At 55.0% G+C, this 15859-nt stretch overlaps 1 protein-coding gene across 1 annotated transcript; it reads right to left on the reverse strand.

Moving 5' to 3' along the window:
* Window positions 1–2487: 2487 nt before the first annotated feature.
* Pgls (6-phosphogluconolactonase) lies at window positions 2488–10498 on the reverse strand. Its single transcript, XM_076870477.2, has 5 exons — window positions 10114–10498; window positions 6976–7083; window positions 6251–6352; window positions 5701–5841; window positions 2488–2848 (listed from the first exon to the last, which is right to left on the reverse strand). The coding sequence occupies exons 1-5, from the start codon at window positions 10399–10401 to the stop codon at window positions 2711–2713; spliced, it is 777 nt and encodes a 258-aa protein (XP_076726592.2). The 5' UTR covers window positions 10402–10498; the 3' UTR covers window positions 2488–2710.
* Window positions 10499–15859: the final 5361 nt, after the last annotated feature.

Consider the following 15859-nt stretch of genomic DNA (forward strand, 5'->3'; position numbering starts at 1 on the left):
GCCCTGCACCTGCGTCCTCCTCCACTCCCCCGGGGCCAAGCTCCCAGAGCGGGTGGTTCCTCTGGGGCAGTCCCAGGGGGAGGTTGTGGGGACGGGGGAAAGCCCTGAGTGGCTTTGGGGGAGAGATGCAGGGCAGACATGCAGCAGGACAAGACAGAAGTCGGGTGTGGGGGCAGGGAAGGGGGATGGACATGAAGGGCACCTCAGTCCTGGCGTCCACCCCCCACCTGTGCCTCCCTGTGCTGGGCGACGGTCGGCCTGGAGAGGACCCAGTTCTGGCTTAGAAGTCCCCACAAGTCCCCAAGCTGCGGTCTTAGAGGATGGGACTCTTGAAGGAAAGAGGGGAGGACCCTGAGGCTTCACCCCAAGTCCTGGGGCACTGCCCCACCCCCCAGCCCATCACCCGCCCCCTCCCTCTCCTTGCCCTGCCCCCAGCCTAGGGGCTCTGCTGAGTGAACAGAACACATTCCCTGGGGTCTCCGTTACAAGGCTACTAAATGGACACAATGTCTTCCAGCCTCCCTTGCGGCTACATGGGGCTGTGCTACACAGTCCAGCCATGAAGATGTGAGCATGAAGATGGGGTAAATCCCAGGATGTTTCCCTAGAGTCAATCTCCTTTTCCTCTTCCTCTTCCAGTGGCTGAGATACAGACACAATGGCTAGAGCATAAGCAGTCCCCTTGGACTATGAGGTAGATCCCACATGATGATGTTGGCACAGCAATAATGTAGAAGGAACTGGGGTCCCCAAGAGTTTATGACATTGCTCCATCAGCCCTGGCTGCCTTCTCTCCAGAGAAAGACATGAACTTCTATTTTGTTGAAGCCATCCGTCACATCTGAACGTGCCCTGCATGAATACATCAAAAAACTCCTCACAGCAGAGGTTGCAGAAGTGGCAAAATATAGACCACCAGGGACCATCAGTCACAGGGGAGCAAAATAAACACAGTGACCAAACTGTCAGATAACAAGGAGCAGGGGGGATGGCAAATGTCTAGGAGGAGGGGGAGGTGGCCTGAGGACCTAGAGGAACGAGGGCCAAGCTGGGCAGAAAGCTGGAAAAGGGGACAACTGGGCAGCAGGCACAGCACATGCAAAGGCCCTGCGGCTGGATTGAGGTTTAGCAGGGACGGAGATGGCCACATGCCCCAGCAGGACCCTTGCCAGAGGTCCTCACACCACATCCCCCACCTCCCCCTCAGCCCCCGCCCAGCCTCCATCCGCCCAGCCTCCATCCGCCCAGCCTCCATCGCAGCTGCCCTATTGAGAGCGCAGCGGCTTCCCTCCTGCTCTCGGCGCTGGTTCCGCTCAGGCTTCGCCCCACTTCCTCTCACTCACATCTGAGCGACCCACGGGGACCAGATGTCCAAGGGAACTTCACTTTCTGTGGCCCTGGCCTCCCTCCCCCTCCCTCCCTCCCGTGCAGCTGCCTCCAGAGGCAGTTTCAATTCCCACCTGCGCTCAGCCTGCGGGGCTGCCCCAGGACCCCCCACGGCCCCTCACAGCCCCCAGAGCTGCGCAGGGCTGAGCAGTCCAGGTGCCCACCGGCCTCCTGAGTGGGGTCCCTGGAGCTGGGAGAAGCTGCGGGTGGGCAGCGGCGGGCACTCTGGGGAAACAGCACAGCGCCACTCTGGGCAGAATTGGGCACATTGGTGGCCTCAGGTGCTGAGCAGGCCTGCCATCAGCCAGACCCAGGGGCCACCGCTGGCCCTGCCGGGCCGTCAGCACTCAGGGGACGTGTGCTGAGGAGGAACTGTGGCCCCCCCAGGACGGGTCCATGTCCTGACCCTGAAACTTCAGAATGGGACATGATTTGTAATAAGGGTCTCTGCAGAGGGGACTCCTTAGGGTGGTCCCAGTTCCAACCACGGCCGTCCTTTTAACAGGAGAGAGGCGGAGCACAGTGGCGCACACCTATGATCCCGGCCACTCTGGAGGCTGAGGCAGGAGGATCGAAAGTTGAAGGCCAGCCTGGGCAACTCAGCAAGACTGACCCAAAATAAAATCAAAAGGGCTGGGCGCGACTTGGAGGTGGAGCCACTACCGGGTGGTGACCTCGCAGGTGCGAGACCCTGGGTTCACCTCCTGGCACCGCAGAGGAAGGAGGAGGAGCGGGAGGACAGACAGACAGACATACAGGGTGACGGCCACGAGAAGACAGAGGCTGTGACTGCAGCGAGGCGTCCCCAAGCCCAGGGACACCAAGGATGAAGGCAGTGGCCACCAGAAGCAGGAGAGGCCTGGGGTGGAGGCTGCCTCGGGGCCTCTGGGAACCCACCCCCCACACTGACTTGGGACTTCCCACTGCCACCGCAGGGACAGGGTGACTCTCCTGTCCTAAGCCACCCAGTTTGTGGAACTCTGTTTCGGCCACACCAGGTGCCCTGGCCCCAGGGACATCAGGCCCCACCCTCTGCCAATGGACCAGGGCTGCGGGCGGGGTCCCCAGGGCTGCTGTCGTGAAGGACCACAGGACAGTGGGGACTTCCAGCAGTGCTCCCTTTAATACCCAGGTCACCCGGCCCCACAGCGTGGCTGACCCCGCCAGGCAGAGCTGGCGGCTGGGTCCCTTCCTTCTCATAGCACCACGTGGCTCCTCCCAAACGCAGCCGGCAGCCGGGAGCGGTGGCCAGAGGGGCCCAGCCCCGGGAGGTCCCTGGCGCACAGCCTCGGTGGCCCTGGTGGCCCTGGCGTCCCCCTGCCGGCTACAACGTGGAATGCTTCTCAAAGGGCACAGACAGGAGGCGGGCGGCCGCCTCGTCCAGGAACCAGCGCAGCGTCCCCGTGTGGGGCTGGACCAGGGCGGCGGGCAGTGGCTTCTCCTCCTTGTCCTCCAGAATGCGCTGCGAGGAGGGGACAGAGCGTGAGACCCCAGCGCCCTCGGCCTCTCAGAGCCCCACGGTGACTCCTGAAGGGGACCGAGTGGTCGGTAGTCCCTGCCACAGCGCCCGGCCGGGAGAGCGGCAGAAACTGGGTTTTTGGATTCGGACTGTGCACACCCAGGTCTCGAGCATCGTGGGGACAGGACTTGGTGCTCTGTCCACCCCTCCCACACGCTCACTGATTCTGGTATCTGGAGGGAAAACTGAAACTTCACGTCTGTGCAGGGTCAGTTCCCGGGTGTAGGACTGTCCACTGGGGCCTTCTGCTGGAGCTCAAACTTGGGGACTTGGGGACACTTTGGATTCGGGATGCTCAGCCTCCGCCCTCCTCAGCTGCCCCGACCCACAGCCGTGGGAAGGGCCCTGCCCGTGGCTGTGGTGCTGGGCCAGCTCCCACTGCGGAGGCCAGAGCTCTGGGCGTCCAGCCTCGCAGGCGATGGCCCGGTCCCTGCTACAGCAGCTCAGCTGATCTGTACCCAAGTGGTGGGTGCGCTAGAAAGACTTCACTAAGGGCAGTGAAATGGGAATTTTCTAGAAATTTCTTCTTTTTTCATTTGACTTTTGTGCCCAATCATCTACCAAGATAGGACCATGCCCAGCTGGCGCCATGTGGTCCAGGAGGCTGTGGGGTGCTGACCCTGACCTGACTCGTCATCACTGGGAGTTATGAATGCAGATGGCCGAGTGTGGGCAGGTGCTGCGTCCAGGGGTTCTGCCTCCGCGGGATCCACCCACCAGACACCCAGCACATTCCAGAAAAAGAAAAGTGTGTTGAACCCATTCCAACATCTTCCTTTGTTGTGATTCCCTAAACAACACAGTGACAACTCTTTTTTTTTTTTTTTTTTGGTACCAGGGACTGAACTCAGGGGCACTGACCACTGAGCCACCTCCCAGCCCTGTTCTGTATTTTTTTTTAGGGACACAGCCTCCCTGAGTTGCTTGGGCCTCACCGTTGCTGAGGCTGGTTTGAACCCGCCATCCTCCGGCCTCCGCCTCCCAAGCCACTGGGATTACCCGACACCTCTTTACAGGGCCGTGACACTATATCTGGTTTTCTAAGTCCCCAAGGGACATTTGAAGGCTACAGAGGATGTGTCCAGCTGAGGTGCAACAGTGCATGATTTTACAGAAGGGACTTCGGATGGACTTTGGTCTCTAGGAGGTTCTAGAACAATCTTCTGTGGACACTGAGGGACACTGTGCTGCCTTCTCTCCCCCAGGCCCTCTGTGTGTCTCCACCTCTGCGACAGCTTTGGGGACCTCGATTCCTGCCACGGCCCGGGGAGGCGAGTCGCTGGCCTGAGCTCCCACTCGCAGCAGCAGCCACGTGGACCTGCACCACCCCCTAAGATGGGAGAGCTGGGGCGTGGGGGGCTGCACGCTGGCCATCGCTGGCAGGGAGCTTGGCCTACAGGACCATCCAGAGCCGTCTGCACCTTGAACCCCAGCATTAAGCCACCCCGGGAGGACGTCTGGGCTCGACAGCTTTTATTTTTATTATATATTCAAAAAATATTCTAGTGTCTTCCACAGTTGCCCATTGGCCTGTTCGACAATGGCATTTGAATATTTTTAGAAATTACTTATAGCTTTTTTTTTTAGCATTTATTTTTTAGTTGTAGTTGGACACAAAACATTTATTTCATTCGTTTATTTTTATGTGGTGCTGAGGATCGAGCCCAGGGCCTCACGTGTGCGAGGCGAGCTCTCTATCGCTGAGCCACCACCCCAGCCCAACTTACAGCTTATTTTTAATATTTTATTCTATACTTTCTTAAAATGTTCTGTGTAGCTATACTTTATCTTATTCTTATTCCTAACGCAACATTGTTTTTTCTCTTGATTAGCACTGATAGGGCTTTGTCCATCTTTTAGATCTACTTATTTTAGACTTTAAAAAATATTAACCAACCCATCAATTTCTGATTTTAACTGCACTCACTCCTTCTGCTAGCTTTTCTTCAATTTAATATTGTTTAAAAATATTTTTTAGTTTTAGGTGGACACACTTAATTTTTTGTTTTAATGTGGTGCTGAGGATCTAACCCAGTGCCTCATGCATGCTAGGCTAGCATTCTAACACTGAGCCACAACCCCAGCCCTCTTCAATTTAATATTATTGCCCTCTTCCTAATTCTAAAATAAAGCATTTACTGTTTCCTCTTTAATAATTTTAAAAATTCATTTAAGTTCTGGGAATGGTGGCACACACCTGTAATTCCAGCAACTCAGGAGGCTGGGGCCAGCCTCCAGAACTTACTAAGACCCTGTCTCAAAATAAAATGGCTGGGGGCATAGCTCAGTGGTAGGGACTCAACCTCCAGTAACAACAACAACAAAAAATTTTTTAAATTATGCATTTAAGTTGGGGGTGGTGGCACACATGTGTAATCCCAGCAACCTAGGAGGCTGAGGCAGAAGGATTGCAAGTTTGAGGCCAGCTTCAGCAACTTAGTGAGGTCCTTATCAATTTAGCAAGGCCCTGTCTTAAAATAAAACAAAAAGGGCTAGTGCCTCAGTGGTTAATCACTTCTAGATTCAATCCCTGGTACAAAAAACAAACAAAAAATTATGTATTTTATGCTATGAATTTACTTCTGAGCACATCTTTGGCCATGCGACATCAATTTCATCTCATGTGTGTGAATTCCTAACTAGCCCATAATTGCAACTTTGATTTCCCCCTTTGACTCAAGAATCAGTGAACTATTTTCAGATCTGATTTCTCTAGCACAATAGCATTTGGGGTCATATTCTGGTCATATCCCTGGTGCCCATAACCCTCCTGGGACTGGAACCCTGGCCATTACCTTCAGAACAGCAGCCTTGCCTTCTCCAGTGGCCACAAAGATAACAGTTCGGGCTGCATTTAGCACAGGTAGCGTAAGGGTCACACGCTGTGGAGGTGGCTTTGGGGAGTCACTGATGGGAGCCACGATCTTCTCTCGCTCCTGGGGAAGGAAGGCCATGGCAGGGAACAGAAGGCAAGCGGATGTCTGCTGCCTGAACGGTCTTGCACACCAGGCCTGGCCCATCCCTTACCCCATGCTCTCCCAGCAGTCCTACGGCAGGTTATTTAAGGTCCCCCACCTGTTTTTGCAGAGATGGAGATCAAACACTAGTGACAGAGATGAACACATGCTAGGTCAGTGCTCTACCGCTGAGCTGCACCCCCTGCTTGAGGTCTCTGTTTAGGGTGGGTCACGTGGGGCTCAGCAGGGCTGGGCAGGTGGGGCTGGTGCAGGCCAGTCTCAGTCCTGGCTTTAGCCACCACCGCCACCTTGGGCCACCACCCTCTGGAAGCTCCAGACACCAGGGGCTCAGGACACAGGTCCACAGGGTCTACGCGGGTGCTCTCACCTGCAGGAGGGGGTGGTCTGGAAAGAGGGAGCAGGTGTGGCCATCAGGGCCCACCCCCAGGATCAGCAGGTCAAAAACCGGGATGGAGTCTCCTTGGAAGGCCTGGGCAGGGGAGAGGGGTTGAGAGCGCGAGGGCATGGGAGGAAACGGGGATTTGTTAGAAAGAGGAACACAATACGACCCGCCCTCTGCTCCCCCTCCAAGTTCTGGATCGTCAACACTTTCTAAGCTGCGTCCACACTGAGCGGCTGGGCCCTCTTCCTCGTCATCATTCCCCGACTTGCTTAGCGTTTGCATTCTGTTAGGCATCACAGTCACCCCCTCTGATGACCTGCAGTCACACGTCAGCACCACAGCACTCAGCAGAACGACCTCATCAGCCTAGGTCTTGGCGTGTGACGGGGCCTGCGGGAATCAACACCAGAGGGCCCCACGGGACGGCTGTGGCTGGAACCCAGGCAACAGCGCTGTGCAGCTTGTGATGCAGGAGATTATAATCTGAGGTTCCACTTTTCATGTGTCCGACTGGCTAAGAGTCCTGGCCCGGGTCTGGGGACACAACTGTCCCTAAGATGTAGGGACCTGGACCCACCACTGCATGCCAGCAGCCAGGCAACCCTAGAGCTTCCCCACGTGGGGCTGAGTCCTGGGGTGTTTCCTCTGCGGAGCGGCCCCAGGGCCACCTCTGGTTGCTGATGGTCACAGGGCTGCTCAGAGGGACCCACCTGTCTCAGCTTCTTGGCGTAGTCCTCGGCCGCCTCCTCCACGGGCAGCGTGGGGTCAATGGTGATCACTTGGCTGTCTGGGATGGGCAGTCTGGAGAGCAGCTGCGTCTGTGGCAGACAGAGGGACAATGTCACCAACAGCGACGTGACCACCTGGATCCTCCAGCTGAGGCGCTGTCCTGTTCCCACTTACACCCAGGGAGATGGAGGCGCCGAGACCGGTCCTGGCCAAGACCAGATTCCAGGGCCCAGGTAACATGGCCCTCGGGACAAGGTTCACTGGGACCTCAGCTGCCCTTGGGGCCAGAACAGGAGGGTCCCCGCAGAAGGAGAGTGGCCACCCTGGGCAAGCTGGAGTCACAGTGGCCAAGTGCTACCAGCAGCTTTCCACCGGGGGTCCTTCAAGTTCACGGTCATGGCCCCGCCCTCCGCCTCGCCAACCCCCCTACACAACTCCTGGGCCTCCCGGCCGCCTCCTCCTGGGGCCCCCGCACCTTTCCCACTGTGGGCCGCAGGGCCACCCTGACCTGTGGCGGGGAGGCGGCCCCAGACCTCTGACCTGCTGAGACAGCCCACAGCGACCTCCCGCAGCCTCTCGGAGCCCAACCTCAAGCCAAGGGCAGCTCGGCCACCACAATGCTGTGCAGGCCACAGAGGAGAAGCGACGACACTCCAGTGTCCCCAGAGCAGGTGGGGACAGGGCTGAAGGACCTGCCAGCTGCCCTGCCCATGTGCTGCAGGTCTGAGAAGGAGCTCCATGTTGGGGGCAGTAGGGAGCCACGGGGGGTGTGTGAGCCGAGCGGGGGCAGGGTCAGATTCACGGTTGGACGGGCGTCCCCACTCTGTCCCTGTCTGTCTACTGGACTGCTGTGACAAAGGAGCAGATGGGGCGGCCTGCAGTTCAGACGGTCTCGCTGGGTCCTTGTGCCCAGGAAGGGACTCATCGGGTCTCCTGGTCTCTAAGGTGGGCCTCCGTCACCTCCCCAAGGCTCCTCCTCCCAGGACCATCTCCTTGGAGATAGGACTTCATCCTGTGGGGACACGAACACTCAAGCCCAGCAGCGCCACCTGTGCCACCCTCACAGGGACTCGCTGGGCAAACCCAGCTGGAAGCGCCCAGGCCCCTTTCTGTCACCTCCTTCCAGTTCCTCCCTCTGCACGTCACATCGTCACATGGGCTATAGGCCCCGGGCTGTCCCCTCCCCAGGGCTATGATACTACACACCACCCTCCTGGGTGGCCTCGAGCCGACGCCCCACAGACGCAGTGGACACAGAAGCCCAGAGGAGGGGCACCCTCTCGGCCCTTTCCGGCCCAGGGCTCCTCACAGCCTGGCTGAGGCCAGGCGACTCCTGAGCCCTTCACTTACTCCACCCCTGCCCCCGCCAGGTTCTCCCGGGAGTTGGCCCTCGGTGGTCACGGGGACAGGGTGCCCCAGGTCAGGCTGGGCTTCCAGGGAGTCTGGAGCAGGGGCTGGGTGGCTTCAGGGGATCAGGTTCCTAGAAACAGAATGGCCGGTGGAACTGGGTGGGTTCCTTCTGAACATGCTGCGCATGCTGCAGGTCCCCAGGAGGGCGGCCCCGGCTGATTCTCCACGGCAACAGGGCCAAGGCCTCGAAGCAGAAATGCAGAGGCCTAGAGGACCCAGGTCCCACCTCAAGGAGGGAAATGCCTCTGCACCCTGTAGTGGGGTGAATGGTGTACCTCCAGAACTCACAACCACCTAGAACCCCAGAATATGATCTTGCTAAGAAATAGGGTTACAACTGGGGTGTGCTGGGGCACATCTCTACTCCCAGCTACATAGGAGGCTGAGGCAGGAGGATCACAAGTTTGAGGCCAGCCCCAGCAACTTTGTCAGACCCTGTCTCAAAATAAAATAAAAAGGGCTGGGAGTGAAGCTCAGTGGGAGAGTTTGCTCTGCGTGCGTGAGGCCCTGGCTCATCCAGTGCTGCGGAAGAAGAAAGAGCGTAACTTCCGATGAAATTAGTTAAGGCCCATTCATTCTAGACCGGGTTGTCCCAAAGTCACTTAGAAGACTCGCATCCTAGGATGAAAGGAATGAGAGAAGGCTCCGGAACAGAGGGGGCGGCCTGGAGGGAGGCTGCCACTAGCCAAGGAACCCCGGCAGGAAGACCTCCCCCAGAGCTCCCAAGGCAGCGTGGCACTGGGACCCCCTGACTCCAGCTCTAACCTTCAGTGGGTGAGGACATAAATTCCTGTCGTTTTTAAGCCACTCAGTTTATGGTCATTTGCTTCGCAGCCCTAGAAAACCAGCAGAAGAAGCAAGTCCCGGCCCGACATGGCCTTTGGTTTGGCAGCATCCCCTTGTGCCAGCTATCCGTGGCCAGCTCCTGCAGCCTTCCAAGCCAGCTCCCTCACGCTGGGTCGGGGGACGTCCATGCTGCAAGCCCTGGAGGAAACCGCCCGGCTCCCCGTTGCAGCCCTAGCACAGAGCACAGGACCCCACAACGGGGACACTCGGAGAATGGCCACATAATCTCTCTTTTGCTGCTTTGTTAGAATTTTGTCTCTTAATTTTAAAAAATGCAAAGTTTTAAAAAAGTTACACAAGGAAAGGAACAACACACTTTCTTTTTCTTTTGGCACTGGGGATTGAACTCAGGGCCCCTTAATCACTGAGCCACATTCCAATCCCATTTTTAAAATATCTTCTTTAGACACAGGGTCTCGCTAAGTTGCTGCGGCTGGTTTTGAACTCGCGATCCTCCTCCTCAGCCCCAGATAAGGAACAGGGCCAGGATCCACCAGGATCCCAGACGCCTGGCTCTTTGGTCCCCTTACATGCAGGGCGGCCACCAATGGAACCTGTGATACAATGCGTTATTTAGTGTCACTTCTAGCTCTTTGGCCAAACTCGTCCCTCTGCCTAGTCACACTGGACCACCCACATAGAAATGGAGAGTGGTGTGGCCCAGGTGGCACCTCAGGACACCCATCAGTCCCAGACAACAGCAGAGGGCAAGGCGAGGCCCTGAGTGACCCCACCCACAAAGGGGAGGCTCGGGCGGTGGGCGGGGCCCTCTGGGCGTGATTCCCGGCGGCGCCCGTAGCCGCAGTTCAGGAGGTGGGCGCGGCCCTCTCGGCGTGACCCCCGGCGGCCCCCGTAGTTCTCACCCGGTAGAGGCCGTACGTGCTCTCGGCGTGCTCGAAGGGCACCAGCCGCTCGTCGCAGAAACCCAGCGTCCACCGCGCTAGGCTGGCGGGCCCGGCGGGGGCGGCGGCGGCGGGCAACTCCCGGGCCAGCATCGACACGAGGCTGCCGCCCGACAGGCCGAGCGCGAAGCGGCCCCGGGTCCCTTCCAGGCAGCATGCGGCCCGCTGCGCCACCAACTGCGCTAATGACGCGCCCAGTTCCTGCGGGCTGGAGAACACCGAGATGAGGCCCGAGGCGGGCGCGGCCATGGCGACGGCGGGGCGGCGGGGAGACGGAAGCGCTCCCGGCGGCCGCCAGTGCGCCTGCGCGAAGGCCAACCCCACCACACCTGTCTGAGCGATTTGGTCGGTCTGCGGTACGCACATGCGCAGTCCGGCAAGTGAAGCCCCGACAGGGAAGGGCGATGTCTTCTGTGCCCGCCCTTTGAATCTTTGGGAGCTGTGCCTGAGCCCTTCCCTGAGTTGGCTTAGGAGGAGCACGGAGGCAGGCCTGCGTCCCCACAGAAGGGGCCATGGGGTTGGGATGGCGTGAGGAGATTCGGGAAGGTTTCCTGGAGAAGGTGGTATTTTGGTGGGCTTTGATATCTGTTAAGTTTATTTATCTGTTGCATTTGTTGTCTCTTCTAATTAAAATATAAGCTCCCTAAGAGTCAAGATGTTTGTGTTGTTTTATTCATTGATGCCTGGCGAGTCTCCAGAACTGTGTCTGACATAGAGTAAGGAGCTCAGTACATCTGTTGAATTGCTTTAGCAAACACTCTGGAGGCTGCTGGGTCCCTCCGAGGACCCAAAAAGCCCTCCCGCCTGGTTGCACCTGACAAGCTCCATAACATGGGTAAGGAGGGATTTGAGGAGCAGAGGGCTGCCAGGCCTGGGGGTGTAAGGAGCGGCTCCTTCCAGTGCTGAGGTAATTCCGTGGAGTATAGTTAAGTGCAATGAGACTCACTCAGTGCATTTTAAAATCAGTGTCAAAACAATTCCATTTGCCATAGCATCATACAGAATAAAATACTCAGGAGTAAACAACAGAAGTGCAAGACCTGTACACTGAAAATGAAGATTTCACTGAAGAAAGTTAAAGATGTTCATGGAAAGACGTCCCATGTTCATGGATTGGAAAATAAGATGGCAGTACTCCCCAAGTTATAGAGATGCAAAATAATCACTATCAAAATGCAAACTTTTTTTTTGTAGAAATTGAAAAGCTGGTCCTAAAATTCACAAGGAATTCACACTTCCTAGTTTTAAACTTACTACAAAGCTACAGTATTCAGGCCAGTGTGGTATTGGCCTAAAGACAGACATGTAGATCAGTGAGTAGAACTGTAACAAGGACTATCTTCACTTGTGCCTGCAGTTGTAGCTAAAACCAGGATTAAAGACTTGGCATCTCTGTCCCCTTATTGTGTCTGTCTCCTGTGCTCTTAAGTCACCATGGGTTCCAGGAACAAGATCCAACCTCCCTGATAAACAGCGTGAGGTGAGTTGAAGCTATCCTTTCTTATTGTGGATGAGGCTCCACTTGACCAATCCTGAGATAATGATGGGCAGCCCACACCTCAAGATCATCTGCTTTGGCAGCTGTGAAAAGCCTCCAACTGTACAAACCCCAAATGCTTGCCCTCATTCTCCTTTCTGTAGAAACTCAAAGTCATTGTCAGTCCCTTGAAGACATGGCTAAGGACATGATTCTAATCAGTTCATTTCATGCCTTTCTTCATTATCTTTTCTGTTTGGTGTTTGGGGCTGGAGGCCAGAGCTGCTTGGTTGGATCCCCAGAGTCAGACCTTAGGCAGCAGAACTGAGATGCAAAAATAAACCCATATGTCTGTGGTCAGTCTTTAACAAGGGGCCAGGTCTCTTCAATGGGGAAAAAAGTGTCTTCAGGGCTGAGGGTGTGGCTCAGTGGTAAATTGCTTGCTCAGCATTTACTGGAAAAAAACAAAAAGTCTTTTCAATAAATGGTGCTGGAACAATGGGATAGCCACCCAGAGAAGAAGGAAGCTGGACTCTGCTATGTAGAATAATGCCCCCACAAGATGGTCACCCCTAACTCTCTGAATGCGTAAAGGTATGAGGATAGTTTACAAGGGGGAACTCTGATGGCAGATGAAATTAGGTTGATACTCAGTTGTCCTTAAATAGGTTTTCTAGATGGCCAAAGGTAACCAAAAAAGTCCCTATAAATAGAAGAGCAAAGCAGAAGAGGGGTGCCCAGAGGGGTGATGGTGTCAGGAAGACTCAGCCCTCTGTTGCTAGCTGGACAAGGAGACCCAGAGCCAAGAGCTGCAGGTGGTCCCAAAGCTGGAAAAGGCGAGGAAATAGATTATCAACCAGAGCCTCTAAACCTACAGCCTGCAGACACCCTGGTTTTAGTGAAATCCGTTTCTGACTTCCAGTGTTTAGGCCTGTAAGATAAGTGTTATTTTAAGCCCCTGTGTTTGTGGTAATTTTGTTACAGCAGCTAGAAAACTGATACAGATCCCCACCTCACACTGTATACAAAAATTAACTGAAAATGTATTCAAGAACAGTGTCAAAAACACTCAGGGTCACTCCAGGGGAACTGGGCTGCACGAAATAGCCACACAAGAGAAATACCTTTTTCTTTGGGGTCTTGTGACAGCTCCTCTGACCTTAAGGGTCCGCAGAAAGAAAGCGAGCACGTGCTGACCCCTTTTATTGAGGAGAAGCCATTCAGATGAGGCAAGGGGCCAGGTTTCAGGGGGTTCAGTCTGCTTCATGATGTCTGCTGCCAGCAGGTTGACACCTAGGAAGGCCACACCCAAGGGCAGAGCAAGAGAAGGGGACACATAAAGGGCGTTTCCATGGAACATTCCATCCCAAACAGGGCAAAGGGGTAGTATCACAAAGGAACAGGTGAGCATAGCTCAACCCATGGGGCTGTAGGAAGGCACGCCCATGCACGAAGACACATTCTGCTACTTCAAAGATCGGGGCAGTCATCTAGGGCCACTTTGATGTGGCCAGATCATGGGAAGTGACCAACAGAGCCCCAACCAATCAGGGAAGGAAAATGCTGGTCACACAGCACAACGGCCTCCCACAAAGACCTAAATGTAAAAGCTAAAGCCAAGAAACTTTGAAGAACACAAAGGCAGGTGTAAATCCTCAGGACCTTGAGCTAGATCACTTGTTGAAAAGACTATTCTTTTCCCAATGACCAGTTCTTGTGCCCACACTGAAGACCAGACGACCACAGGTGTGTGTGGGGGGAGTTATTTGGGCACTCTTGGTTTTATTCACTGGTCTGTATGTCCTTACACCAAGCCACACTGTCTTGATGACTTGACTTTGCCTTGGCAGGCGCTGAAGGTACAAGCAACAAAAAATGAGAAACCAGCCTCCGTCAAGACTTTGTCTTACAAGGACACTCTTAAGAAGGGGAAAAGAAAATCCACCAAGTGGAAGGAAATCTTGAAATTTTTCAAAAGGCGAAGGTAAAGAAGTATCTAAGATATTCCTCCAAAGAATATAGGCAAAGGACCAATGGCTCGTGAGAAGATGGCCAGTTCTTGAGCCACCGTGGAAATGCACATCAAGACATCAGGATGGCTATGATTGAAAAGGCAGATGACAAGTGCTGGTGAGGATGAAAGAAAAAAAAAACAGGTGGACCCACATGCATTGCAGGTGGAAGGTCAAGTGGTTCAGCCACTTTGAAAACAGACTGGCACTTCCTCAAAGGGTTAAGTGTGAATATGTGATCTGGCATTTCCACACCGAGATGCACACCCAAGAGAATGTTCACAATAGCATTATGTAATTACTTTTGGAACTGAGAATTGAGTGCTTTACTACTGAGCCACATCCCCAGCCCTATTTATTTTTTGAGACATCCTCTCACTAAGTTGCTGAGGCTAGCCTCAAATTTGTGATCCTCCTGCCTCAGCCTCCTGAGTTGCTGGGATTGCAGGTGTGCACAACCATATCTGGCACAACAGCATTACTTATAATAGTCAAAAATGTAAACCACACTGTCCATCCACAGATGACTGGGTCCACAGAGTATGATCCAGCCACACAGTGGAATATTACTTAGCTGTAAAAAGAAGGAAGCCCTGCCACAGGCTTGGATGTGGATGAGCCTTGAAAACTTGATGCCAAATAACAAAATCCAGACAGGAAAGGCCACACAGTGTGTGATTCCATTGATAAGAAATGTCCAGAGCAAGGAAATCCACAGAAGCAGAAAACAGATGAATGGTTGCCAGGGTCCAGTGGGGGTGGGCTGGGGATGAGCTCATAGGGGCGGGGTTTCCATGAGTTGGAGAAAATTTTCTGCAATTAAATAGTAGTGACTGGGGCTGGGGATATCAGTTGGTAGAGGGCTTGCCTCGCATGCACAAGGCCCTGGGTTCAATCCCCAGCTCCACAAAACAAACAAACAAACAAAATAGTAGTGATAGTCGCACAACCTCGTGAATATACTAAAAGCCATTAAATTATTCATTTTAAGAAGATGAATATTATGGCTGTGAGTATTTCAATTGAAGAAATTCAGAGGTGACCGGGCGGAGTGCGGGGGTGGAGAGAAATGGTGTCCCACACGTGGAATATAGCAGGAGCCAAGATGCAAAACCCGGTGCTGGCTGGAAGCCGCTGGCTCGGTGGAAGGAGTCTGAGGGGCCCCCACTGCACCTGGATCCCTGCCCCCAGAGGGACTGGGGACCTTGGAGGGAGCAGGCCAGGGCCCCGGCTCTCCCCCACGGGCCCCAGTGCCCTGCACCCTCCTCCTGGCGTCCCCTCCAGCATTCCTCAGCCACGTGCTGCTCCGTCCCTGCTCTCAGGGCCACCTGCCTATGCCAGGCTCCCGCATCACATCCCTCTGTGCAGATCATCCCAGGGCCTCCCACAAAGAGGGGGCTTGGGCCGAGTCCTTCTGATCCTGGCTGTCTTCTCCAGGTTGAGGGGCAGTGGGGCGACTCATGGAGCTTCCCATTGGGCAGATAAAAAACTCCAGAACTGGCCGGGTGCGGTGGCCCACGCCTGCCATCCCAGCAGCAGGGGAGGCTGAGGCAGGAGGAACGTGGGTTCAAAGCCAGCCTCAGCAATAGCGAGGCGCTAAGCAACTTAGTGAGACCCTGTCTCTAAAGAAAATATTTAAAGGGCTGGGATGTGGCTCAGAGGTCGAGTGCCCCCGAGTTCAAGCCGCAGTACCAAAAAAAAAAAAAAAAAAACCTCCAGAACTCTCCAGGGCTGGGTGCAGCCTAGTGGTGAGTGGGTGCTGGGCATGCAGGAGGTCCTGGGTTCCAGCCCAGCTCCACCAAAACCAAGCCAAAACTGGAGCACCACGCCACGAGGAGACGCCGGGGAGACCGACAGACATTTTGCCAGGCGAAAGCCAAACCGAGAAGGCAGGCGGCTGCTGGTGCCACCGTGGGAAAGCAAGGGCAGCGCCTGCCAGGTGACAGGGGAGGGCTGAGGAGCCGAGCACAGGGACTTTTAGGCCAGTGGAACTGTTTTGTGTGACATAGGTTGAGCATCCCTAATCCAAAAAATGAAATCTGAAATGCTCCAAAAATTTTTAATGTATTTTTTTCTTTTCTGGGGGGGGTGTGCAAGCAGGGCCTGGGTGTACCAGGATCTGCTCCGCTGCGGAGCTACCTTCCGCCCCCAGAGCAAACTATGCCACGGGGGAAACTGCACACCACGGAACTGGGTTTCATGCACAAAATTATTAACG

Source organism: Callospermophilus lateralis, chromosome 1 (genome assembly GCF_048772815.1).
Source record: "Callospermophilus lateralis isolate mCalLat2 chromosome 1, mCalLat2.hap1, whole genome shotgun sequence".
NCBI lineage: Eukaryota > Metazoa > Chordata > Mammalia > Rodentia > Sciuridae > Callospermophilus > Callospermophilus lateralis.